We start from the raw sequence: 27613 nt of genomic DNA on the forward strand, positions 1-27613 counted from the left end.
TCTGGACGCCTGGTTCCTTCAAGGAGCAGATCGTCCTAAATTTACCTTGGACACCTTGCTTCTTCGAAGAGCAAACCGTCCTGACTTTATTCTGGACGCCTTGCTTCCTCGAAGAGCAGATCGTCCAGATATTATTCGGACGCCTTGCTTCCTCCAAGAACAGATCGTCCTAATTTTTAACTTGGACGCCTTGCTTGCTTCTTCGAAGAGCATACCGTCCTGACTTTGTTCTGGACGCCTTGCTTCTTCGAAGAGCAGATCGTCCTAATTTAACTTGGACGCCTTGCTTCTTCGAAGAGCAAATCGTCCTGACTTTGTTCTGGACGCCTTGCCTCCTCGAAGAGCAGACTGTCCTGATAATTTTCGGACGCCTTGCTTCTTTGAGAAACAGAGCATTTTGAGATAACTTCAGGACGAGCCCCAGCTTCTTCTGATTCCTTTATCCTTTGTTTTTTTTTTTCCGAAAAATTCCCCAACGTTCAAAGCGTTGGCGGAGAAAACGGCGTCTAAGAAGAGGCCAGCCGCAACTGGCGACGCTCCTCCACCCAAAAAATCCAAAGGCTTTACGGCCAAGAAGAAGAAACCTTCTCGGCCGGTTCCCAAAGTCGAGATAGTCATCCCAGCCGAGGATGCTCCTCCAGCCGTCGAGGAGAGGGCTTTGGTTACTTACACTGGCGCTATCAATCAATCTGAGCAGCCTGAGACGGTTGCTCCAGTGGACGGGATACGAGGTTGAACCCTCTCAGCCGGACACGGCTTTGGACGGGTCTGCTTTTACTGGGCCAGTTGCCAAACTCGTAGGGCAGATGCCAGAGGCTTATAGGACGGCCTCCCGTTCTTCTGGTGAGTCTTATTACTAAAATATAGTTAGAACACTGCGGGTTGGCGGGCGTCCGATGAGTCCGTCCAACAAACAGGCCGTGGTTATTCCAATCAGAAATAATGACGAGTCTAATCTTTTAGATAAAAGGAAGGGACCAACCCTTGACGGCTCTCCCATCCTTTCAGACGATGAATCTTCCGCTGCCTTTGGGAAGATGTCGAGGTACACCTTTCTTTCTCTTTGGACGCTTATCTATTCAACTTGTTAGATTTTTATGTTTGTACGATCGTCCTAACACATCGTCTTCTTTTCCCATTTTTTCAGCTCTTTGCTCCCCGTATGATAACTGAGGACTGGGCGAGGGCGCTTAGAAAAGAAAACAAACAGCTCGTCCAGGATCTGACCAAGGCCGCGGACCATGCTCAGTATTTTATTGCCGAGCAAGAAGTGCTGCACCAACAATCCAAGCTGGCTTGGGAAATGCGGTCAGCTGAGCTGGAGTCCCAAAACAAAACCTACCTCCTTCGGCTGACGAAGCTGTTGGACGAGAAGGCTGCTTCGGAACGCTCCTTCAAGGACGAGAGAAACTGGCCATGCTGATGGCCGCAGATTTTTTCAAAGAAAATCTCGTCCTTAGGGTTAAAAACCAAGCCTTAAGAGCCGAGATCACAGCCACAGTGGATGCGGCCAAGGAGGCCATGAATACCATCATTGACACTTCGAAAGGACTGGGCCGTGCAGGCCTTTGGAATGATGGCCGAGGAGGAGGATATCCCCAGGTATGCTCGCCGGCTGGAATTTCAAGAAAGCCTGCACAAAGCCAACATCAAAGGGGAAGAGCCCCCGTCTTCCAAGAGTCTTCCGAAGATGAAGAAGAAGCAGATGATGTTGAGGCCCAGGACGAAGAGAATAACAGCCCTCCTGATGCCTAGCTTCTCCACTTTCAATTTTGGCCGCAGGCCACTTGTAACTTTTTGTCTTTTGTACTTTTGCTTTAGACTAGGTTGTAATTTAGTTTTTAGATTAGCATGTAACCCTTTCTTCTATCTATGAAAAGTTATCTTTTTCAATCTCTAATGCTTTATACTTTACTGCATAAGACGCCTTGTTTCATGATTGAATATTTGTGCCAAGTACAAAAGGAATTCGTCTTAACATAATTCAGACGATCCCCCAGCTCTTTTGGCCGAGTGTATTAAGGCATTTATCAATTGCCTAGGCTTTAATGCCTAAGTATGAAAGCAATTCATCATAACCTACTTCGTCTGAACCAATAGTTTTTTTTTTTTTTGGACGAGTAGTAGTCAGGACGTGCAAAAACTGCTAAGTTAATAACTAACTCGGCATGAATCTGAATAATCATTCGTCATTGGACAAAGACTTAGTCATTTTTAAATTATGCCCCTATATGCCCCACTTCTTGGATGAGGAAGTTTTTGATAACCTTTCTTTGTTCAAGAAGGAGAGAAGGTCATAATTTTTAAATAACTTGGACGTTTTCATGTTGGTGATTGCAACCCGTCCATCTTTGTTAAATTATGAAATAACTTGTTCCTTTACTAAGGTTTGTTTTTCTAAGTTTTTGGCTTTTGGACGGAAGGTAGGATACCTTTACTAAGGCGTCCTAATTCCAGCCGATCTTGTTTAGGAGATGTTTAACTCTTTAAGTAAACAAACGGCCAATTTTATGTAATTATCCATTTTAGGATGATAACATGTTCAGCCAATCTCCTAATGAAAGGTGCATTGTCTTGCTGCTCTGTTATATTAGTTAGCTTTGGACGATAGTATATAACTAAGCAAATAAATCAAACAGAGAGTCATAGAGAAGTAGAGCTGTATTATATGAATTTTGCTTGATGGATAGTCAAGGTACATGTATACATTCTACTTTTTTTCATTGTAATACAGTAAAAGAAGATTACAATTTGTCAAGATGCCCTAAACAAAGTATTTCTTCAAAGTATCAGAGTTCCACGTCCTAGGAATAGAACGTCCGTCCATGCCTTCCAGACGAAAGGTGTCATTCTGAACTACTTCGATTATTTTGTAGGGTCCTTCCAGTTAGGGGTGAAGCTTCCTAGCTCTTGGCTCGGCCGACCGCTTCCATTTTCCTCAAGACGAGGTCTCCAAGCTTCAGTGGACGCTTTGCAACTCTTTTGTTAAACTCCCTTGCCATTCTCAACTTGTATAGCTGCATTCTCAGCAATGCATTGCCCCTGACTTCGGGAACTAAGTCCAAAGCCGTCCGAAGAGCTGCCCAGTTAGCATCTTCTGAGTACATCAACACCCTCAAAGTTGGTTCTTCAATCTCAATAGGAAGGACGGCCTCAGAGCCATATACCAGCATGAATGGAGTTTCTCCCGTGGAGTTCTTGGCCGTTGTCCTTATTGACCATAAGACCAGCTGCAATTCTTCTACCCAAAGTCCTCTCGCATTATCTAACTTCTTTTTGATCCCGGCCGACAAGATCTTGTTAAAAGCCTCAATTGCCCATTGGCCTGTGGATGAGCCACTGCAGCAAAGTGAGCTTTGATTCCTTGTCGGCCAACCATTGACGAAGCTTGGGTGTTTCAAACTACGGTCCATTGTCAAAGACGATCGACTGGGGCATACCAAACCTTATGATAAGGTTCTTCCAGATGAACCCTTTGACGTCATTGGTGGTAATGCCTCTTAATGCTTCAGCTTCAACCCATTTTGTAAAGTAGTCCACAGCTACTATTACAAACTTTTTCTGGCCGGCTGCAATAGGAAAGGGGCCAAGAATGTCCATTCCCCATTTGGCAAAGGGAAGAGGGAAGAGGATTGGAGTTAAGTAGTTGGACGGCTTCTGATAGATGTTGCCATGCTTCTGGCAACTATCACATTTCTTGGCATAGAGCAAGGCGTCCTCTTTCAAGGTCGGCAAAATAGCCAGTCCTTAGAGCCTTTTCTCCTAACGCTCTCCCTCCAATGTGGGAAGCAAAGCTCCTTCATGAGTTCTTTTAAAACGTCCAATCCCTCCTTTCTGCTGATGCACTTAAGAAGAGGCCGATTGAAGGATTTTTTTGTATAGAGTCTCATTCCATAACTCGAACCACTTGTCCCTAGCTTTGACGTACTTAGCTTCTAAAGGATCAAGAGGCAACCGGCCAGTCTTCTTGAACTCAAGATGGGGCTCATCCACTCATCTTCCCGGCTGAGAATCAGAACTTCCTCGGCATCGATGCTCTTGGCCGCCTTGACCTCCCAGAAGACCGTTCTAGGGACATCCCCTTCAGCCGAACTGGCTAACTTAGAAAGAGCATCAGCCTGATATTTTCAGATCTAGGCACTTGATCTAGGACGAACCTCTTCAAAGACTTGATCTCTTCTTTAACTAAGTTCATATATTTACTCATGGACGCCTATTTGCACTCAAAATCTCCGTTACTTGACTGACCACCAGCAGAGAGTCAGTTTTAGCCTCAATCTCCAGGGCTCCAGCCGCTTTGCACATTTTTATGCCGGCTAAGAGAGCTTCATACTCTGCCTCATTGTTTGAAGCCTGGAATTTGAACTTCATTGCATACTCAAATTAATCCCCTTCTGGTGATTAGAAAATGATCCCAGCCCCACATCCATTCGCAGTGGAGGATCCGTCCACCATTAGAATCCAATGCCGCTTTCCCTCTGCTGGGTCTTGGACGCTTTCTACTATTGGCCAGGTAAGCTCTACAATAAAATCGGCTAGAGCTTTCCCCTTGATTGCCTTTCGAGGCTCGAATGTTACGTCAAACATTTGAGCTCAACGGCCCATTTTAACATTCGGCCAGATGCATCCATCTTGTGCAACACTTGCATCAGCGGCTCATCTGTATAAACAAGAATGCTATGGGCTAGAAAGTAAGGCCTTAACTTCCGGCTGGCCATCAACAGCGCCAGGCCGAACTTCTCAATGGACGAATACCTGCTCTCGCGTCTTTCAAGACATGGCTTACAAAATAGACGGGTATTTGTACTGAGTCTCTCTCAGCTAAGAGAACAACACTTACGACGAATGGAGACACGGCCAGGTAAACGTACAATTTTTCTCCCTCGGCCGGACTGATCAATCTGGGCAGCTGCCGAAGATGATCTTTAACTTGCTGAAGCACAACCTTAGCTTCTTCCGTCCATTCAAACTTGGCATTCTTTTTAATGGTTGCAAAGAAATGGTGACATTTGTCCCCTGATTTCGAAAGAAACCGTCCAAGAGCAGCCAAACAGCCCGTCAGACGCTGAACTTCTTTGACTTTAGACGGCGAAGTCATATTCATAATTGCTTGAATTTTGTCGGGGTTGGCCTCAATCAATCCCTCTCTGATCGACCAAAAACCCCAGAAATTTTCCAGCTACTACGCCGAATACGCATTTCTACGGATTGAGCTTTAACTTGAACTTCCTCAAAGTGAGGAAAGTTTCCCTTAAATCGTCCAGATGATCCTTTTCTTCTCTACTCTTGACGATCATATCGTCGATATAAGCTTCCATATTTCTCCCAAGTTGTGGCTGAAACACGTGTTGATAAGCCTTTGAAAAGTGGCCGGCGCATTTCTCAGGCCGAAGGGCATCCGGAGCCACCATAAACCCTTTCTTTGTAATGAAGGAGGTTTTATCTTGGTCGTCTGTCCACATGGGAATCTGGTGGAAGCCTGAGTAAGCATCCATGAAACTCAGCAGTGCATGACCTGCTGTAGAATCAACCAGCCGATCAATCTTGGGCAACGAAAGCTTCCTTAGGACAAGCCTTGTTTAAATCCGTGTAATCAACGCACATCCTCCATGTGCCATTCGGCTTCGGAACCATCACAACATTTGCTACCCAATCTGGATAATAAGTTTCACGTATAAACTTAGATTTGAGCAGCTTTTGAACCTCTTGGTCAACGGCCTGATTCCTGGCCGGCCCTAGATGCCTCTTCTTCTGCCGAATAGGCTTCTGTCCAGGCTCAATGTTTAGCCTATGTACCGCCACCTCAGGATCTATCCCAGGCATTTCCTCTACCGTATTGGCAAAGACATCTTCAAATTCTCTTAACAACTTGATCAAGGCGTCCTTGATCTTAGAATTCAGGACGGACCCAATCTTCAATGTTCTTTCTGGACGATCTGGTCTTAAACAAATTTCTACCGGACTTTCTACCGGCTCCGGACGTTCTAGTCCCAGACTAATTATGGCCATAACCTCCTCAGATGAATTCTTTTCTTCTTTAATAGCCAAGCACTTTCTCTTCTTGCTGGGCAAGAGCATTGACGGCTTGCTCTCAGGAAGAGGTAGCATTTGAACCTTCTCTACCTCTTGCTTTAGCGCAACAATCTGGCCCTTTATCTTCTCGGCCGAGTCATCCTCCCGGACCTTTGGATGTTCTGCCTTTTCTTTCCATGATGATGGTTTGGGAGTGGTAAGGTAACATTCTCTAGCAGCTTGCTGATCCCCATAGAGAGATCCAATCTTCCCCCCATCACACTCAAACTTCATTAGCATTAAGTGGGTCACAATAACAGCCTTGATGTGATTTAAGGTAGGTCGTCCGAGAATGAGATTATAAGCAGTCAAGTCATGTACTACCAGAAATTTCACAAAGAGCGTCCTGGCAGCATCTTTCTCCCCAACCCGGACGGGTAGAGTGACGGTCCCCATGGGATGGATGATCCCTCCGCCAAAACCGATTATAGGGTGATTTACAGGAACCAAGTCATTTTTATCAAACTTCGACCGAGATAAACAATCAGCAGTGATTATATCAGTGGAGCTTCCGGTATCAATCAAAATTCGCCTAACCCTAAGGTTGGCAATCTTCATTTCCACTACTAAGGGGTCATCATGCGGAAAGGATCAGATTCGGCCTGGTTAGTGAGCATAACCTGACTGAGTTCCCGTAAATAGTTTTTGTGGCCGCGATTTGTTGGACCTCCGGCCGCAAATCCTCCTGAGATGACCATTACAACATCATCATCCGTGCTATCACCATCCATCTTCCTTCCTTGACGGTTATCTCTTTTCTGGAATTTCCTTCCTGACGAAGGTAGATAATTGTTCATCTTACCCTTTCGGGCCAAATCTTCTAATGCCCTCTTCAAGTGCTTGCAAAAATCCTTCTGGAAATGACAATACTTGCTTTTGTCTCTATTACGGTAGGGCGTCTTCATTTCGGCCGGAGCCTTTAGCTCATGCTGATCCTTAATTTCCATAAGAATGGAACATTGATCTTTGTTGAACTGTATCGGTTCAACTGAGGCCGCCGGCTCAGACCGCCTACTTCTCTTGGACAAGGTGGTCAAAGAAGTCATTGCCCAAGTTTCAGCTTTCTTGGGCGGATTCTTTTTTGGCTTAACAGCCTCTTCTACCTTCTTTACCTCCGGCTGTTTTGCCTCAGCACAAACCTCTGTGGCATGAATGAATGCTTCAACCTCCTTCAAAGCTTCTGTCAAAGTGGTGATTTTCTTCTTGACCAAATCAAACTTAAAGCTTCCTGGTCTTAAACCTCTGATGAAGGCGTCAAACGCCACTCCCGCATTCAGATCTTGGATCTGCACTGCTTCTAGGTTGAATCTCTTCACATAACCTCTCAAGGCCTCTTTAGGACCCTGAATCACCTTACCCAAGTGCATGTTTGTTTTTTGTTCTTGACGGTTAGCCACAAAGTGACTAGTGAACAGGATACTGAGCTCAGTGAAATTGTTCACTGAGTTAGGCCGCAAATTGTTAAACCATTTCTGAGCTACTCCCTTCAATGTAGCTGGGAAATTCTTACACCAAGTAGCATCGTCCACCCCTTGGATATACATCTGATGCTTATAGGCTGATAGATCGTCTGGATCTGTTGTTCCATTGAAAGGCTCAATGGTCGGGAGCTTAACCTTTGGGAAAGGAGGGGACTCCATAATTCTGACCGAGAAGGAAGTTGGCCAATTGATCTGGAGTGCCCCAACCTGACCCTCAATGGGTATGTGCTCCCGGCGGTACTCCTTTAGTACCGGATTAGAAGAGGTGTTAGCTAAGGCCTGACGCCTATACACCATTGGCTGCAGAACTGTTTTCTCTTGCCTGGGCTGGAAAGCTGAAGGTCCATGGCTTCGTCCCACTGTTCTGGACGGGAGCCTCAATGACGGATCCTTCATATAAGGAATGGAACTAGAGGCTGAACGCTACTGAGCTGTCGCCCTCTTGGCTTCCAAATACTCCCTAGCATCAGTCTCCATCTTGTTGCCAGTAGGGGGAATATTGTCTCCTGGACGGACTACCAACCTCCAGTCCATCTTCCTCCTGGAGTCACTAACAGCTGGCTGTTTTCCCTTGGAAAGCGACCTAGTCAACTCTGGCCGAGGTGACCGGCTAGTCCCTGGACGACCCTCCTGGGACCTCCCTTTGAGTGGCTCTGTTGCCTCTCCAGCTGGACTTATCTGAAAGAACAACATATTGTTCTTAATCTGCTCTTCCATAACAACGACCATTCTGGCCTGGAAATCATTTAAAACATTCTCCAAGTGACCAGCTGTCACTAGACGATCAAGATTTTCCTGGATGACCGGAGTCACCGTCCTACCCTCAAGATGGACGGCAGCATGGCCTTTGTCCTGTCCACGGGGTGGCCTCTCGTCATCCACTGTGTCTTCCACTTGAACTCTAAAACTTTTGTTCCTTGCGACATTCGATGAATGACAATTCGTCATTGTTGCGTCTCCCCACAGACGGCGCCAAATGTTACGTAGTGTAAAACTAGTAAACTAATACAACAACTCCCAACTTCGGATTCTTAATTTGGAAACTTGTGCAATAATGATTGGCTCGAATCCCCGTGCAAACTTCTGACCAGCAACCTGCAAAAAGGGACCCACCCTGGAGGTTTGGGTGGTATTTCCCCCTCCGATGCTTAAGTCAGATATCAGGGATATGAAGGAACTTTAAGAGAGAGAAAGTAGAGAGAGAGAGAGAATTTATGGCAGAATAACAGTACTATGCTCTGAAAAAACGTGCATTTCCCCTGATTTCAAGGACTATTTATACTGTTTGAAATGACTGTTGTACCTTGATGTCACCCTAATTTGGGAGCATCTGATTGGCTAAGCAATAATATCAGGACACGTGGCAAGTGCTGATTGGCCAGTACATTTTACCCTTTAGCTGAATCAAGCTTTACTTCATTGGGCCAAGTACAATTCTAGGGCCACTAGGGAGCTTTTCAGTACACCTTTTCCTCAGAAAAGTGTACTTTAGCCCACAAACTCTGCAGGCCTTTGTACTTTTCTTGGCCTAAACAAATGCCACATGTAGGGTTGAAGTAGTGCCATGTGTTATAAGGGTAGCCGCTGATTTTTAGGCTACAACACTACACATTATTTTCTCTCAATTCTCACATCACTTCTCTCTCCCTCTAATCGACTTTTTTTCTCTCTCCTCTTCGTGCGCCATTGTTGCATTCTCTCTCAAAAATTCGTTTCTTCTTCTTCAAGTAACGTTTCTTGTTCAACAAGAAACGTCATAAATCTTTTTCATCAACCAAAACTTGCTGACCACCGGTGCTCTGCTGCTGCCATTGCTGTCTGGCGCCTCCTTCCCTCATTGTTGTTGGTTGTTTTCTTTCTTCCTTCCTAAGATTCCATTAAAAGACTAGTTTTGATGTTATTTTATTATTTTTTATCATATTTGCGAATTAAATTACTGTTTTATTTGTGTAAATAATTTCGGCTATCATGATTGTTAATATAATAAATTTCAGATTTATTATGCTGAGTTTATTTTTAGTTTTAATCATAGAAATAAGAGTTTTTAGGGTTTTTAATTTCTAAAAACTAAAGTTATATATTATAAAGTATGAGATTTATCTAGTACGTAATTTTAAATACGTTTTATATGTTTTGAGGATGGTTATTAAATTTATAAATAGTGTTGAATATTCAGCAAAGAAAAATGATTTGGTGTTTTTAAGGATTTTAATTGCTAGAATAGTGATACTATACTAGGAATTAAAAATAACGTAAGTTTGGTACTTAAAAATGATTTTAAAACGTGTTTTAAGGGGTTTTAATCGTTTTAAAGCTGCTGTAATTTTTGGTTCAAGTTATTAATTTTCATTACTTTACTTTCTAGGCGGAGATTACGTTGTAGAAGACTTTTAACGACTTAAAAGTGGCCTACAGGCTAGTGTATACAAGGTACGTACATTATCTACATGCTATGTGATTTAGAAGCATGCTCTAAGAGTATTTTAATATTAGTATCATGTATAGGAACTTGTTTGTTCATATATGTGAATGCTAGAATTTATTTTACATGTTATGTGCCTATGTGCAACATGTGGTTTAGAAGTGATTATGTTATCGGATTATAAATGTTTGTATGGAATGTTGATGCAAGCATGTTAAGTTAGTTTATTTATTAATTCGTGAGTGAATTAATATAAGTTAAAGTGAATCATGTATTACATGTATTCTTTGAGTATTATTTATTATCTTATAAGGACCGTGTACCTTATTTGGTAAGTTACAAGTTATACCTATATAAAGGTAAAGTTTATTGTTGGCTAGGTTCAACAAGTAAGTTAATAAAGTATAAAAAGGAAGTTGAAGGAGTCTTGGTTGATAAGTTGTGATCACTTGTTAATCCGAAGATGAAAGAAATTATGTTATGACTGTTTGGTTATTAATTATGTGTTACTTTCTTTTGTTGTGTCAACACAAGTAATAAAATGTAATTAATGTAAAGTGCAACGAGAATAAGTTATAGACTTTAGACTGGTGCATGTCTAGAGTTGGACACTAAGGGTTGGAATGCATGGTGAGCGTGCCATGGGTTCTTCTAGGAATGGATTGATCACCATCCCTCTTTCAGTTCAAAGGTTCCTCGATATCCCAGGTCATTTTTGGAATATGTGGTAGCTCCCATATTTCATATTTTTAAATAAGTCAACTCGTCCAATAACTTTTCCTTTTAAAGCAAGAAATAATGTTTAGAGTCTAGTTCAGTAAAAGTTGTCTGCAGATTATTATATGCTTATATTATTATTTATCCCTGCATGTTATTTTTGTAGTATCAAGTTTAGGATTATTTATGCCTGATATGTAGTACTCAGCTTTGCTGATTACGTACTTGTTTGTGTGTGTGATCATGGCTTTGCCTATTGATCCTGTGATGATCCTTCTGGTGAGCAGAGTCAGTATTGCATTGACATTACAGGTTCGCAGATGCATCTCATTGGGAATCTAGAATGAAGAGACTATTCATATACCTAGCATAGTTTAAGTTCTGTTTTTGTAGGAACATCTTTATTTCAGTTTGTGGTTTATTTAAGTTGGTGTGTTTAAGATTCAAACACTTGTCTTTTATTTAGTGAGTTTTGATAAAGTTAGTTTTTAGTAAATTGTTTTCCGCTGCAAAATTCTGAGTAAGCCGATACGTTATCACACGGACGATAATGCCTGGGTAATTCTCTAAGGTTTATTGTAAAAGTATTTTCTAGAAAGAGAGAATTATCGGGGTGTTACATTATATGTCCTTCCTATATCACCCATCTTTCACAAAATAATAAAGTAATTAAAATAAACTAGAAGTGTCAAAATAATTAATTAAATAATTAATATATATTTTTTGAATTCATATAAAAAAAGAAAATGGAATAAATAAAAAATAAAGAAGTTCGAAATTTTCGAACCAATGATAAAAAAAAATCGGATCCTAAAATAATTTGAAGCATACATATTTAAAATTTTAAATCATGAAAACGATTTCGAAAAGTGAGTTAAACAAAACCAATAAGTAGGAGCTCAATTTCTATGAAATTCATTTTTAAGTAATTAGCTAGGTAGGCGCCTAAAAATTTAAAGTTGGCATAAAGGCCAATGAAAACCAAAAGCTCCAAGATACCATTTTGCAATACCTAACAATTATCTATTTTTCAAAACACCTTTTTCAATATAAAACTTAGAGAAATATCAAAGTATTATCGCCCGTGTGATAACATATCGGCTTATTCAGAATTTTGCAGCGGAAATAATGACAAATAAACTTTGAAAATAAAACTTAGTTAACCAAAAAGTCAAATCCAAAAATTAAACCAGTATAAAGTCAAACGTCTACCTCAAAGAAAAAAGTCAACCACAATAGTCAAAGTGAGCTATGAAAAGTATAAAGTCAATTGTAAAATATTAAGTTAACACAAGCTCTCCAATTCCCGAACCCATTATGCATCATCTTCAAATCTGTAAATGACGACGTTATATTGATCCCAAGAGATTGCTCACCAAATGGGTCATCATAGGGTCAATAAGGCATAACCATGATCAACATACACACAAAACACGTAATCAGCAAATCTGAGTACTACATATAAAAAAAAAATCTAACATGAAACTAATGAATATTAAGCAAGCATAAATAATAATATAATAACATCCCATACTACTTTTACTGAACTAAAATCCATAACTAATAAGTTAATAAATTAAAATGGAATAGCCAATGGAACGAGTTGACTAAACCAAAATATGTCTTCAATCTAGAAGACAAGTACGGATGTGACTCCGTACTCCCTTGACCTACGATATCGAGAGACCTTTAAAATAAAAATAGAAAACAGTGATTGATCCGGTTCCAAGAAAAGCCATGGGATACCATCATGTACTCCAACTCATACTTGTTCAACACTTTAGACGTGCACAAGTCTAAAGCTATTGTTATTCATGTTTCACTTAACATGATTAATACTTTATTCACTTGTTATGACTCACAAGCAAGACAAATAATATAATTATCAAAGAATCACAAACTTCCATTTTTAACTTAGGATTAGATAAGGTGATCAAACAACTTAACAACCCAAGATTACTTTCAATATTATATCCATAACCTTTATTTATTTATTAAACCAAGTCAACAACCAACCAACCTTACATAGGCAAAATAACCAACTTATCAAATAAGGCCCTCGGTACTCATAAAGTAATTAAATAATCAAAAGGGAATAACATGATTCTACCATAATCCAATACCAACATAAATATTAATCCCTCACGTGAATTAATAAAGTAAAGTTCTCAAATCTCATATGCTTGCATCAATCTTCCATACAAACATAATATAACCATCATAATTAACATGCTTCACACGCACCACAACATAAAACATGCGAATTCAATTGAATATAAGTTCCCTATACATGATATTACATAAATCTCATCCTTAGGACATGATACTAATCCAACCAACATATAGGTATTTACGTACCTTGTGTAGACAAATTGATAGGCCACTTTCACAAGCTTAAAAGTCGTCTGAAGAGAATTCTCCACCTAAACAACAAATATAACCACAAATCAATACTCCATAAATTTCCAACAATATTAAAATAATTTAAACCCTCCTTAAAAGTGTATAAAAACCTTTTCCATCATTAAAACTTAATTATTTAAGCCTCATAGTATAGTACTCCCTCTGTTTTTTTTCCTTCTTACTTTCCTGTGTACGTCTCCAATACGCTTTTTGGAACTTAAATATCTTTTATTTGATATTAGAAAAAACTATAACAATTGAATATTAATAAATTACTAACTTAGACACATCAAACAAGACCCCACACAATTATATTTTTTCTTATATGATGCAAAAAATTAAGAAGATTCTCTCTATGTATGAATATCGTCAAGATTTCTAGTGAGAAAGATTAAAAAAAAAAGAGCGAGTACTAATATACTAGTTGTTAAAAACCCTTAAAAATTCATAATTTGATCATAAAAACTCAGTATAAGCATCTTTACAAAAATTTCAGCAACTTATAATGTAATAAAATCGTTTTTAAACATACTTAAACATAATTAAAATCATAAAAATAGTCAATTTCATAAACTATAGTATACATCCATGCTTTGATACTTAAAATCTCAATTCAAACATAATAAATAAATTTGAAATTTAATTACTTCATTATATAAACTACATAATCTTATATTTATATTTCATCAAATTAGAACTTTAAACATAAACATATTAAAACAATTCTTAAAAACATAAACTTTACATTAAATATAACTTGAGGAGGAAGAAATAACCAAAGAAAAGGAGGGAAAAGAAAGGACGCTGGCGGGAGAGGAAAAAAAGAGAGGAACCCAAAAAAAAGGGGGAAAGGAAAAAAGAGAAAATAAGAGTATGGGGAAATTTTTGGGATTTTGGGTGTTTATATAGTTTCCCCCTTTTAGGATTGGAAAAAGGTGTTTGGGTTAAAAAATACCTAATGGTTGGTGATTTGAGTAGTTGGGTTCCTCTAACCCAAATAAAAATCCCCTTTTTGTTAAACCAAAATGTATTTTAAGCTATTTAAATCATTTTCAAAGTATGATTAAATAAAATATTTGACCTCTTTAAATAATTAAATAATTAAATAATTCTTTTGACTTTGAAATAGTAAAACCTTTCAGGACATAAATCATTTAAATACTAATATATATATATATAATTAATAAAATTACGGGAGATTACAGTTTGTCATAAAAATGATTATCCCTTGTTATGGTGATTCATTCTTTTAGTCTGATTCTTTGGTCTTTATTGGTTTCTTCAATTTTTAGCTAAGTTAATGTCACTTTAAAAGCACTAGGTTAACTAGTGGTAAAAAATGACCCAAAGTGAATGACTTAAGTAAAACAGAGAAACAATCATAAGTGTATAGAGAATGTAGAAATTGTATTATATGAACTTTCCTTGGCAAAATACCAAGGTAATGTATACATTCCTAATTCTCGGTTTTTGTGTCATGACACTTTTTCAGATTATAACCTACTATCATTGTTGAGTATTGATTTGACCACACATGGTACTTCTTCAGAGTGTCTGAATTCCAAGTGTGTTGTATTGGTCGTATATCCATATCTTGGAGATGAAAAGTTCCACTTCTTACTTCCTGGATAGTAAGATAAGGACCTTCCAAATTTGTTGTCAACTTACCCAGTTCTTTAGCTCGTCCTACAACTTCCATTCTCATGAGAGCCAAATCCCTTACTTTTAGTGGTCGTCTAGCAACTCTCTTGTTAAAGTCCTGAGTCATTCGAAGCTTGAACAATTGCATTCTTAATAGAGTGTTTCCCCTTACCTCTGGTAGCTGATCCAAGGTAATACGCAAGGTGGCCTAGTTGGCCTCTTCTGTGTACAACACGACTCTTAGGGTGGGCTCTTTAATCTCAATGTGAAAGACAGTCTTAGTTACCATACATTAACATGAAAGGTTTCTTGCCTATAGAGTTCTTATAAATGGTTCTGATTGACCATAATACCAGCTGTAGTTTTCAACCTATAGACCCTTGGCATTTTCTAGCTTCCTTTTTATGTCGTTTGACAAGATATTATTGAAAGTCTCTACTAGCTCATTGGCTTGTGGGTGGGTTACTGCAGCAAAATGATATTTGATCTCTTTTTTTTTTCAGCCTATCGTTCAGCTCTGGCATTTCAAATTGTGGACCACTGTCGAATATCATTGATTAGAACTGGGTTATGATGTTCTTCCAAATAAAATTCTTGACATCATTCGTATTTATGCCTCGCACTGCCTCTGCTTTTACCCACTTGCTAAAGTAGTCCACAACCATAGTCACAAACTTCTTTTATCCAACGATCATAGGCCCCGCTTAGCAAAAGGAAGTGGGTAAAAAATAGGAGTTAGATAATTTGATGGCTTCTGCTGCAAAGTTTTTTTTGTTTCTGACAACTATAATATTTCTTAACATAAGCAATGACATCTTCTTTAGAGTAGGCCATTAGTACACAGTCCTTAAGGCCTTCTACCCTAAGGCTCTTCCCCCAATATGAGATGCACATGCTCCTTCATGAAGTTCTTTCGACACTTCCAGTCCATCCTCCTTAGTGATATACTTTAGGAGAGGACAATTGAAGGAATTATTATATAGGTTCTCATCCCATACCTCAAACCACTTTTCCCTAGCCTTAACATACTTAGCCTTCATAGGGTTTAACGGTAACTGGCCCATCATCTTATAGTTTAATGGGCTCCATACATACTGTTCCTCGGCTAAGAAACAAAACTTCTTATTCATCAATAATTTTCTTTGGCTTGACTTCCCAAAACACTGTCCTTGGTACATCACAATCAGCCAAGCTAGCCAGCTTCGAGAGGGCATCAGATTGATGATTTTTTGATCTTGGCACATGTTACAACGTGCTTTAAAGGCTTAATCTCATCTATGATCAGACGTATGTATTTTCTCATTGATGCCTCCTTGCATTCATAATCTCCATTGACTTGACTGACGACTAAGAGAGAGTCTGATTTGGCCTCAATCTCTAAAGCCTCGGCTGCTTTGCACATCTTGATCCCAGCCAGCAGAGCCTCATACTCAGCTTCGTTGTTGGATGCCTGGAATTGGAACCTCAACGCATATTCAAACTTATCTCCTTATGGAGACTTACAAATAATTTCTTCCCCACATTCATTGGTTGTCGACGATCCATCTATTATGAGCGTTTAGTGCTTCCTACCTCCAGTCGGATTAGCTATTGGAACTATAGTTGGCCGAGTAAGCTCAACTATAAAATCTGTTAGGGCTTGACCCTTTATTGCTTTCCTTGGTTTAAAAGTTATGTCAAACATGTTCAACTCGACGCCCCACATTCGCCCAATAGCTTCCATTTTTTGGAAAACTTGTTTCAATGGTTGGTCAGTATAGACTAGTATGGTGTGAGCCAAGAACTAAGGTCTCAACTTCCGGTTGGCCATTACTAGTGCTAATTCAAACCTCTCCACTCAGGTGTGTATCTACATTCTACATCTTTGAGCACATGACTCACAAAGTATATTGGTATTTGAATTGATTCTCGCTCAGTCAGTAGGACTACCTCACAGCGTGAGGAGACACTGCTAAATACACAAACAGTTTCTCCCCTTCGGCTGGACTGACCAAACTAGGTAACTGACAAATATGGTCTTTGACTTGCTGAAGCGCTTGCTCTACTTCTGTCATCCATTCAAACTTGGCTTTCTTCTTAATTGTAGCGAGAAAATGATAAAATTTATCGCCCAACTTAGTGAGGAAACGGCCAAGAGCCGCTAAGCAGCCAGCCTGACGCTGCACTTCCTTAATCTTTGACGGGGACTTCATGTCCAAGATGGCTTGAATATTTTCAGGATTTGCTTTTATTCCCCGCTGATCTACTAGGAATCCCAAGAACTTCCCGACGACAACTCCAAAACACATTTTTTCAGATTCATTTTTAACTTATGTTTCCTCTGAGTCTCAAAGGCCTCTCGCAAATCACCACCATTATATTTTTCTTGCTGGCTATTTACTATCATATCATCTATGTAGGCTTCCATGTTCCTATACAATTGTGGCTGAAAAACTGTATTAATCAATCTTTGAAAGGTCCCCGGCGCATTTCTGAGTCCAAAAGGCATCATCAGTCAGCCATACAATCCCTTTTATGTTATGAAGGATGTCTTATCCTGGTCGTCTGGCCACATGAGAATTTGATGAAATCCAGATTAGCACTAGGGGTGAGCACAATCTGGTACCCAGTAGAATTTCATAGACCCGGACCCAGTGGGTATTAAAAATCTGGAATTGGAATTGGAATTGGTCAAACCGGGTCCTGAATATTTGGACCCAGACCCGAAACCGGTGGGTATCAGGTCCAGAACTGGGTACCCAGTTGTAAGTTTAACAACATATTAAGATGGGCCAACTGAGCTGAGCTATAAATTGTTTCAAAAAAAATAAATGGGCCTAAAGGCCTACTAAGTATTAACTTTTTACTTAGCAACTATTATCCTATTACCAATTCTATATGAGTATATAAAAAAACATCTTCTAAGAACCGGGTACCCGTAACTAGACCTGCTCTAACCGGGTACCCAGAGCCGGAATCGGTCAAACTGGATACCTACCAGGTACCAGTTACCAGGTCCGACAAAATTCTACCCAGAGTTGGAACCGCATGCAACCTGGTCCATTTTTTGGACCCAAACCTAGACCCAGTTGGACCGGGTCCGGACCTGGCGAGTCCATACCGGATCTGGGTCTGGGTCTGGGTACCCGGAATTTCTGCTCACCCCTAATTAGCACTACTACAAAAGAGGGAAAAGATAACACAATTAATATAACTAATAAATGACTTGACTGTTATCTTAGCTAGAAATAACGATTTAGTGAGACGACTGTTATCTTTATAATAATTTTAGAAAATAGGTTGGACATTCCACTGTTATCTTTGTCTCTTTCCAATTTTAATTCATTTTTTGAGGGAAAAAAATAACTAGTTAAAAATTGCACAGTTATCTTTGCTCCTATATCACATCACCTGCTATTATAGAAAAGCTAACCCTGCCCACACCTCCATCTACCTTGCTACTTAGATACTAACTTCTTTTGATTCACTAGTTTACCAGTTTACCTCTATTCTCTCGTCTTCTCTAATGATCTATGTATAGTCTGTACAATTATGACTTCCTTTTTGCATATGAACTTTCCTCACTAATTTACCACTTAGTTACATATTGTGTAGTTTGTACAATTCTCCAGTTTACCTCATCGCTTATACATATACTTTTTGCATATATCTATTACCATTAATGGCTAAGGATGACATCACTTTCGAATTTGCAAATTTCTTGCGGTTAGTTTATCTTCTATTTTTTTCTGAATATAATTTTGTGATTTTATGGTTTCCAATTGGTTTTTACGATTTTTCTTTCGATCTTTCAAAATTATTGAAAAAATAGGAAGGAGGGGATTGAAATATTATATATGAATTTCAGAGGAGAAGGTAGAGTATGAGAGCAACTATCTGGAAATGTTAGAAAGATTCTATTTGGCGGAGATGAAGATGATGCTTGGCCAAAGAAGTTGAATACCATAAAATTTGCTTCAGTAAATGATTTATGAAATCGGTATTGGTTAAATTACGTTTGATCCTATTGGCATTAATTAATTTTGTTGTTACTATATGTTAAGATTATTGTTTGACTATGTTTACTCTTGTCCAAGAAACAAAGTTGCAGTTTAAGAATTTCAGTTTCATTATTCGTGAAATTTAATTCAAGTGATATATCTTTTTGGAATATTTTACTTCATTTTTAACTGATGATTGAGCATTGATTTGTTTATTTTGCAGATGATCTTAAAATGGCTGCTAGAAGATCAATGAGCCATTTGAAGATAAAGGAACTTGCTGTATTTTATTATCATGCTTTGTTCATTTTCTTGTATTTAAAATTTTTTGCAAGATATAATTAGAACCGAATTTGATTTGTACAAATCGTTGCAATACTTTTGATATTGATTTGCATAATTAAAGTCCATTTATTTAGCAGCTTTAATAGGGGATTTGTAGCAATAATAAGAGTAGGGTAAAAAATGAATTTTATTTATTTTTAATTACAAGAGGCCAAAGATAACAGTGGGTACCACTAGTAGAAAAAGGACGATTTGCGTCTCCTTATTTGCGTCGCACAGACACGAAAGTGACACAAAACACCTATTTGCGTCGCATGACAAATGCAGTACGATGCAAAACACCAAAAATAATACCAGGACACGAGAAATATGCGTCGCATAGTACATTGGTGCGACGCATATTACAGTTTTGTGTCGCACGATACGCTAGTGCGAAGCACAATGGTGCGAGTAGTGGGGCGTGCGTTGTGTGCGACGCAAAATGCTGCTTCCCCCTCTTTTTGTAATATTTCCCAACGGCTTTATTTTTTTCGAGCCCTAACTCATACAACTGCTGCTATCCCCCTCTCTCTCTCCTGCGACACCCTCGTACTCAAACAAACCGGCGCACCCTCGCACTCAAACAAACCGGCGCACCCTCGCTCACACTCTCGTCGGCGCACCCTCGCTCACAATCTCGCCGGCGCACCCTCAATCTCGCCGGCGACTTCCTCTTCTGGTGCGACTTCCTCTCTCTCTCTCTCTCTTTCCCCCTCTCTCTCATTCTCCTTACTCTCGTCGGTGCCCTCTTCGCCGGCGCACCCTCGCTCACATTCTCGTCGTCGGTGCACCGGTTCTCTCTCTCTCACGTATCACAGTCTAAGTTGTTGTTGCGCCGCCGGTTCTCTCTTACGTATCTCGCTCACATTCTCCCTTCGTTGCACCGCCGGTTCTCTCTTACGTATCTCGCTCACATTCTCCCTTCGTTGCACCGCCGATTCTAAGTTTACAGCGACTTGCAGCCGCCACGGACTGACTTGCCGCCGTCGGTCCCGCCACCGGCAAAGTAGGTATTTCTTGGTTTTTTTTTTGTTTTTTTTGTATTAATATATATTAATCATGTATTTTCAAGTTATTTTAATTTTTTTAGGGGTTGTTTTGAATAATCTTAGTTCTAATTTTTGTTAAGGGGTTAAAATTAGAATTCAAATCATGATAAACATGTGTGAAATAATTTGAGATTAAATTTAGGATATTCGTAGCTTATGAATTTGTATAGTTTGTGTAGTATATTGTTTCTTGAATGCTCTCTTTAGAATTATGTGCTTCAATCATGAGTTAGAATTCTTGAATGCTCAATTTAGAATTTGAAACTTATGTCATTCGTTTACATTGTAGTTTAGTTGCCACCTTAGTCCTCATCGATTTGCCGGTTCTCCAAGCTCGCATCTTTGTACTTATCTTCGCTGCTCCTTGAGAGCAGAGGTATGTATTTTAGCTTTTGTTATTTTTTTATGTATGTTAATGTAACCATTAGTTTGGATTTAGGAATGTATATATGTGAATTGTTTGGTTATTATGTGATTGGGAAAATATATGTTGAATCATAACCAAACCTATATGGACATACCTTAATGGGGTGGGGAGGGAAATCTAAGGAATGGATTGGTTTGTGTTGTTCTATTGCAATGTACATCATTTGCCTAGATACCCATTCTAGGCTTACTCATTAGGAGTAAGTCTTGAGTAGTCCCCGGTTTGGGACTGTCTTTGAGTTTCTTATCTCACTTACGATGTGAATGAATGTTTGGTTTTTGATTCTAAGAAAGATCCGGCTCATTTCCCTAAGCGTTCTCTGGGTACATATGTTGATAGTTTAACTACTATCTTCATCGTGTACTTGGAGAACTGTAGGGAAGTGCTGCCGGATTTTTCTTAGAATTGAAAACCAAATGTTCATTCACTAGTGAGATGAGAAACTCAAGGATGGGTTAGGTTGGAGTGATAAGGACCCAAATGGTCATGACTGCATTTGATAAACTACTTTGAATGATGTGATCGATTGTATTCTTGTTTGGTGTCTCTAGTATATGAATATGGATCGAAACTGGATGTATGGTAATCGAATTTCGACGACATTTCTACAAGGGGTTAATGAATTTATCAGAGTTGCGTTAGAACATCAATCGGAGAATGGGTCAAAGTTTGTCTTGTGTCCTTGTTGTGATTGCAATAACTCAAGGGGGTATCGTGATATGGATCAAATTAAAGATCATTTGGTTCGTCGTGGGTTTAAGAGTAACTATACTAGGTGGACATGGCATGGAGAGTTTTATGATGTGGGTATGAGCTCCACTAGCTTGTGTGATGATTTCATGTTGATGAGGTTGAGGTTGAGATTGAAGGAGATGGTGATATTGAGAATGATAGGGTAGATGATGAAAATGACATGGTAGATGATGAAATTGATAGAGTAGATGAGATGTTGCACAATTTGGAGGATGAAAGAACCGATCGTCCGCATATGTATGATAGTATTTTAAGTGCAGCGGAAAAACCTATGTATCCGGGGTGTGACAATTTCACTAAACTTTCTGGAGTCCTCACATTGTTCAATATGAAATTGAAGCATAGTTGGATAGATAAAAGTCTAAGTGAGTTGTTCACTTTTTTGCAAGAATTGCTACCTGAAGGGAATGAAATGCCCAACTCTACCTACGAGGTAAAGAAATTGTTGTGTCCGTTAGGTATGGAATATGAGAAGATACATGCATGTCAAAATGATTGTGTGTTGTATCAAAACGAGTACCAGAATTTGCGTGAGTGTCCTAGGTGTGGAAAGCCTCGATACAAGGTAAAAGAGAATAATGATGAGGGGATGAGAAAGAAAGAAACTCCGGCGAAGGTTCTTTGGTATCTACCGATCATTCCGAGATTTAGGCGTTTATTTTCGGATGAAAATAATGCTAGATTACTAAGATGGCATGCGGACGAGAGGAAGAAAGATGGGATGCTTAGACATCCGGCCGATTCTCCGCAATGGAGAAATATCGACCGAAAGATTCCCGGTTTTGGTAAAGAACCTTGAAATCTTAGGCTTGGACTTTGTACAGATGGGATGAACCCATTTGGCACACTAGGTACCCAACATAGCACTTGGTCGGTTCTACTGACAATTTATAATCTCCCTCCCTGGTTATGTATGAAGCGCAAATTTATTATGCTATCGCTTCTTATTTCGGGTCCTAAGCAACCCGGAAACGATATAAATGTATATCTTGACCCGCTTCTTCAAGTTCTGAAATTGTTGTGGGATGAAGGTGTTTCCATGTTCGATGCGTATGCGAAAAATGACTTCACATTGCGTGCCATGATATTTTGCACGATTAATGATTTCCCGGCTTATGGGAATTTGTCAGGGTATACGGTTAAAGAAGCAAAGGCATGCCCTATTTGTGATGAGAATATGATTGATAAGCGGTTACATCATTGTGGGAAGAATGTGTACCTGCATTATCGTACATGGCTTCCTTTAGATCATCCATTTTGTAGGAAGAAAAAGTTGTTCAACGGAAAAGTGGAGATGAGAGAAGCCCCTGTACCTTTACGTGGAAAAGAGGTTTCTAATAGGGTAAAGGATATTAATTGAAACAATTTTTGGCAAGCCCTTTAAAAGTGTCTCAAAGAACTTATACAAGAAAAGATCTAAGTTTTGGGACCTTCCGTATTGGGAATGTTTTGAAGTCAGACATTGTCTTGATTTAATGCACATTCAGAAAAATGTTTGTGATGCCATTGTCGGAACATTGTTGAATATGCTCGGGAAGACAAAGGATGGAGTTAAAGCTAGGAAAGACATTGTCTCCTTACTTGTCTTCAACTAATCATATGACATTTTTTAACTTGAACGCAAGATGATTGGAAAAAGAAAGAAGCTGAAGGAGAGTTTGTTCTAGGTCGGATGGATGATGCTCTTTCACGTGCTCTGCAGAGGAAAGACCGACCTGCGCGTGTGTTAACAGCTGGGCGTAGCATTGGGATTACATCTGTTTGGGGAGACCCTGATCGGAGCAGTACTGCTCGTAAGAGTAGGGGCATGGATGATGAGGAGATTCAGGCATTAGAGGCTAGAGTGAGTCAAAGAGTTAGAGAGCAGACTATGGAAGAGATGAACTCGAAGATAGATGCTATGGTTCAAGAAAGGTTAATGGCTTATGCGACGCAGTTAGGTATTCCAGTACCGACTCCTTCCACTCCAGTCGTTCCTAGTAGTTGTCAATCGAGGGGCAATGATCCATTTGCGGACTTGCAGGTATATTGTCATTTTATATATGTTCTAATTATTATATTATGCTTCTAAAACACTTAATTGATGTCATTTTTTTCTTATTGGATGTTAAGAGTCAAGTTCCATGTCGCTTGGCAATAGCGGATGTCTCGGGACCGATCATTGTAGCTGAGGGTACCGTTCATCCACGACAGGAGCCATCGTCACACGCTACGACTGCCATGAGAGTGAGTGTTGATGAGTTTTATGCGGATTACGCAGATGTTCCAGTTCCACTCTTTACTCCATTCATCACGAAACTCAGTCAAGCTGAGGGTTATGTCATAGAATGGCCGAAAGAGTTGATATTTTTAGTCTTAGGTAACTTATGTTTAGTATTATGATTTAGTATATAATAAGAAATCTAAATGTATATACTTAGAAATCTTGATTTACATAAAATAAACCAAATAATCTTTATTTTATATATAATATGAATTAAAAAGAAGTCGATTTGAATTAGGAACATATATCTAAAAAAGGTGCGCAGAAGAAGAAAAATAAAACAGTTGCTAATGAGCCTTGCACCGATGAGTCTGCACATAGACACATAGATCCATTGATTAGCGTGTCACTTGAGGATATGTCTAATGCGGTCAAGGAGATGCATCGTTTGTTTTGCCAAAAACCTGCAGATGAGCCTTTTACTATTGAAGTTAGTAGGGGTTCCTGCTTCAACTATCCTTCTGATCAGATGATCATTCTCTCCCGACAAGATGTTTTCCAACTTCTGACGGGAGAATGGCTTAATGTATCCGTTTTGCAAGTATTTATGATGTGAGATTTCTCAAACTCTAAACTAATCAAATTTGATATTTATTATTATTATTCGCATCTAACTATAAATATTTGGAGTGTAGGTTATTGTCAGATGATAGTGAGGTGAATGGAGATTCAAATATTGGTTTCATGTGTCCTAGTATGATTTCGGCGACCATGCTACGCCATGAACCAGTTGCCGCAATCTACTACATGCAAAGGACATTGAGAGCCAATCGAAATATGAAATACATCATGCTTCCATACCTTGAAAAGTATGCTTTATTTTCCAACTTTCGTACATTGAAAAGTATGCTTCCCTTTTATCTTTATATATGAACTTATCACATTTTGTTGCATGCTTTAGTCAACATTGGATTCTTCTCGTCCTTTCTCTACACAAAAAAAGGTATATGTATTTGATTCGCTTAGGAGATCAGATAGATCCTTAGCTATCAAGGAACTGATGCATACGTAAGTTAATAATTCTTATAATTCTTACATGTATTTTATGATATTTTAAATACTTTATAACTAGTAATTCTTTTATTGTACTTAGCGCATATACATCATTGTTGTTGTTATTGTAGCGCATATACATCATTCCTGCTCCTTGAAGGTATCAAAAAGGCAACAAAATTGTCTTGGATATCTATGAAGGTAAAACTCTTATGGTTTTGTATTTGATATGCATTTTATAGTTCTATTTAATATTTCTTAATATTTCGATTCTAATATGTGTATTTCAATGTGGTGTGGTGTGCTCAACAAACGGGAGGAGATGAATGCGGCTATTTCGTTATGAAATACATGTTTCAAATCGTCCGCTATCTCTATCAGTCAAATGATTTGAAGAAGCTATGTATATGTTGTAAATTGGTTACTTTACTTATATAATTTTAAAGTTTATTAACTAAGTTAACATATCTATAGGATTTTCCTCAAAGCGTTGAACCATAAACCATAGAAGATATCAACGAAATCAAAGACAATTTTGCGCGATTCTTTCAACATCTCATGGGAGAAGAAAAGGCCAAGTAGTGTTAGTGTAGTATGTGTAGTAGATGTACATATTTGGTTTATTATTGCAACCTTGGTTGAGTATATGGCAACATTGGTTTGCTTGCTTGGGATTATTTGAGATGTATTGAAACAGGTTTTGATATATATATATATATATATTCCCAACGATCTCTTGGGTTATCCATATTACAAAGGAGACTCTGCCGAATTTTCCTCTCACAATTATTAATATGAATGTTTATTTATTTTTGAATCATCAAATTTTAGTAATATGTAAACAAACCAACAGAAAATCTGAAAAAAACGAAAAAAAAAAATATGTAATGATCCATTTGCGTCGCACATGGCAAATTGCACAAGGTGTGACGCACATTAGTAATGTGCGTCGCACCCAGGCAATGTGCGACGCACATTGCCCTTGCCCTGCTGCCCATGCCAGCATGGAAAGGGCAATGTGCGTCGCACATTGCCTAGGTGCGACGCACATTACTAATGTGCGTCGCACCTTGTGCAATGTGCGACGCACATTGCCCTTCCCATGCTGGCATGGGCAACAGGGCAATGTGCGTCGCACCGTATATAGGTGCGACACACATAGCTCAACCATCTGCATCGTTTCTCGTACGAAGCAGATCGTTTCCTAGTCATTTGCGTTGAGGGCTTTGGCGTCGCACCTGGGTCCGACGTAAATAGGCGCCTCACATCCGACACAAATTGCCTTTTCTGTACTAGTGGGTACTTATAGGTGTTAACTTTTTATAATCCAAACATAACACATATTTTGAAGAGATGTTATGTTTTCCTACACACATAGATAACAATTGTAAGAGATAAGCGTTATCTTTGTATTAATCTAAGATAACATCATCAACAAGTGTTATCTTTAATTTACATTACACTGACTTGAAAAAGCCTCGAAAGTGTTTTGTAAAGTCTTTTTTGATAGTTATCTTTGCTCTTTTTTGTAGTAGTGTAGGCGTCCATAAAACTCAAAAAAGCGTGACCAGTGGTGGAATCAAGCAGCCGATCTAACTTAGGCATAGGAAAATTATCCTTAGGACATGCTTTGTTAAGATTAGTGTAGTCTACACACATTCTCCATGTGCAGTTGGGCTTTGGGACCATGACTAAGTTGGCTATCCACTATGGGTAGTGGGTTTCTCTTATGAACCAGGCTTCTAGCAACCTCTGGACGGATACCTCTGGATTTCTAGTCGGCCCCAAATGCCTTTTCTTCTGACGAACTGGTTTCAAGTCAGGATTAACATTCAACTGTTGGACGGATACCTCTGGATCAATCCCAGGCATCTCCTCAACACTATAAGCGAACACATCTTGAGACTCTTTAAGTAGATTGATAAAAAAATCCCCGCAACTTAGGGGCTAGAGAAGATCCGATATTCAGGGTTCTTTGTGGACGAGCATCAGCTAGACATATATCCTCTAGGGCCTCAACATGCACTGGATGCTCAAGTGCCAAATCCATGATGGCCATAACTTCTTCAGACAATGGAGGTTCTTCCTTGACTGGCACATACTTTCATTTCTTGCTTGGAAGGATCTCGTCCGCTCTCCTTGAGGGAGGAGCATGTATTTGAGAATTCTCAATGGTCATCTAGTCTTTCATAAATTTTGTCGTTTTTTTTCCTATCGTAAGAAGCCTTTGTCTGGTCCCTCTCCTCAACCTTCTAGGATGAGGGCTTGAAAGTAGTTAAATAACATTCTCTATCCACTTGTTGATCTCCATACAAGGTTCTAATTTGTCCTCTATCACATTGAAACGTCATGTGCATTAGATGAGTAACTATCACTGCTTTGACTTGATTGAGAGTTGGTAGTCCGAGAACAATGTTGTAGGTTCTTATGACTCTGGCCACCAGAAACTTTATCAACAAAATTTGGGAAACATCCTTCTCTCCTACTCGGATTGGCGAAGTAAACATCTGAATGGCATGGATAACTCCTACCCCAAACCCAATGATTGGGTAGTGGACAGGGACTAAGTTCTTCTCATTAAACTTTATTCTAGACAAGCAATCTGGACTGATAATGTCCATTGAACTTCCGGTGTCAATCAAAATTCTTCTTAATCTCAGGTTTGCGATTTTCATCTCCAAAACTAGGGGGTATTCATGAGGGCTTCCCTATCTTGCTCATTAAGCAATATCTTCAGAAGGGGCCGACCTTTATCTGATCAGTTAACAAAATTTGGTCGAGCTCTCTAAGATAGGTCCTCCAGCTAAAATGTCTTCGTCAGTGCTTTCACTCTTCTTCTTCTTGCTATGACGATCATCCTTCCTATGAAACTACCTTCTCCCATAGGGTAAGTATGAATTCATCTGTACTTTCTATAGACACATAATCGTGTGTACCTAATTAACGATTCGATGATAAATCATATCACGATCTTAGTTGGTCCAACCCGAGGGAAGAGCAGTCCAAAAGGCCATTCCTAAACGTTTTCGAAAAGCGTTAAAGTTTTGTTTCAAAGCCCAATCAATTATTCATGATAATTAATTGTATT

At 39.2% G+C, this 27613-nt stretch overlaps 1 protein-coding gene and 1 long non-coding RNA gene across 2 annotated transcripts; both read left to right on the forward strand.

The window, feature by feature from the left end:
- The first annotated feature begins 18058 nt into the window (after positions 1-18058).
- Positions 18059-19152, forward strand: LOC104893761 (uncharacterized). The gene is made up of 3 exons (XR_790136.4): positions 18059-18441; positions 18584-18715; positions 18940-19152. It is a non-coding gene; the product is annotated as an uncharacterized LOC104893761 (long non-coding RNA).
- Positions 19153-22698: 3546 nt separating this feature from the next.
- On the forward strand, positions 22699-24073 carry LOC104893762 (uncharacterized). The gene is made up of 2 exons (XM_048643899.2): positions 22699-23292; positions 23382-24073. Exons 1-2 carry the CDS (start codon positions 22942-22944, stop codon positions 23649-23651), a joined length of 621 nt encoding a protein of 206 aa, XP_048499856.1. The 5' UTR covers positions 22699-22941; the 3' UTR covers positions 23652-24073.
- Positions 24074-27613: the final 3540 nt, after the last annotated feature.

Source organism: Beta vulgaris, chromosome 5 (genome assembly GCF_026745355.1).
Source record: "Beta vulgaris subsp. vulgaris cultivar EL10 chromosome 5, EL10.2, whole genome shotgun sequence".
Taxonomy (NCBI): Eukaryota; Viridiplantae; Streptophyta; class Magnoliopsida; order Caryophyllales; family Amaranthaceae; genus Beta; species Beta vulgaris.

Coding starts and splice junctions, on each gene's coding strand:
- LOC104893762 (XM_048643899.2), top strand. CDS start 22,942: ATGGATGATGCTCTTTCACGTGCTCTGCAGAGGAAAGACCGACCTGCG. Junction 23,293..23,381: donor ATCCATTTGCGGACTTGCAG/GTATATTGTCAT, acceptor TTGGATGTTAAG/AGTCAAGTTCCATGTCGCTT.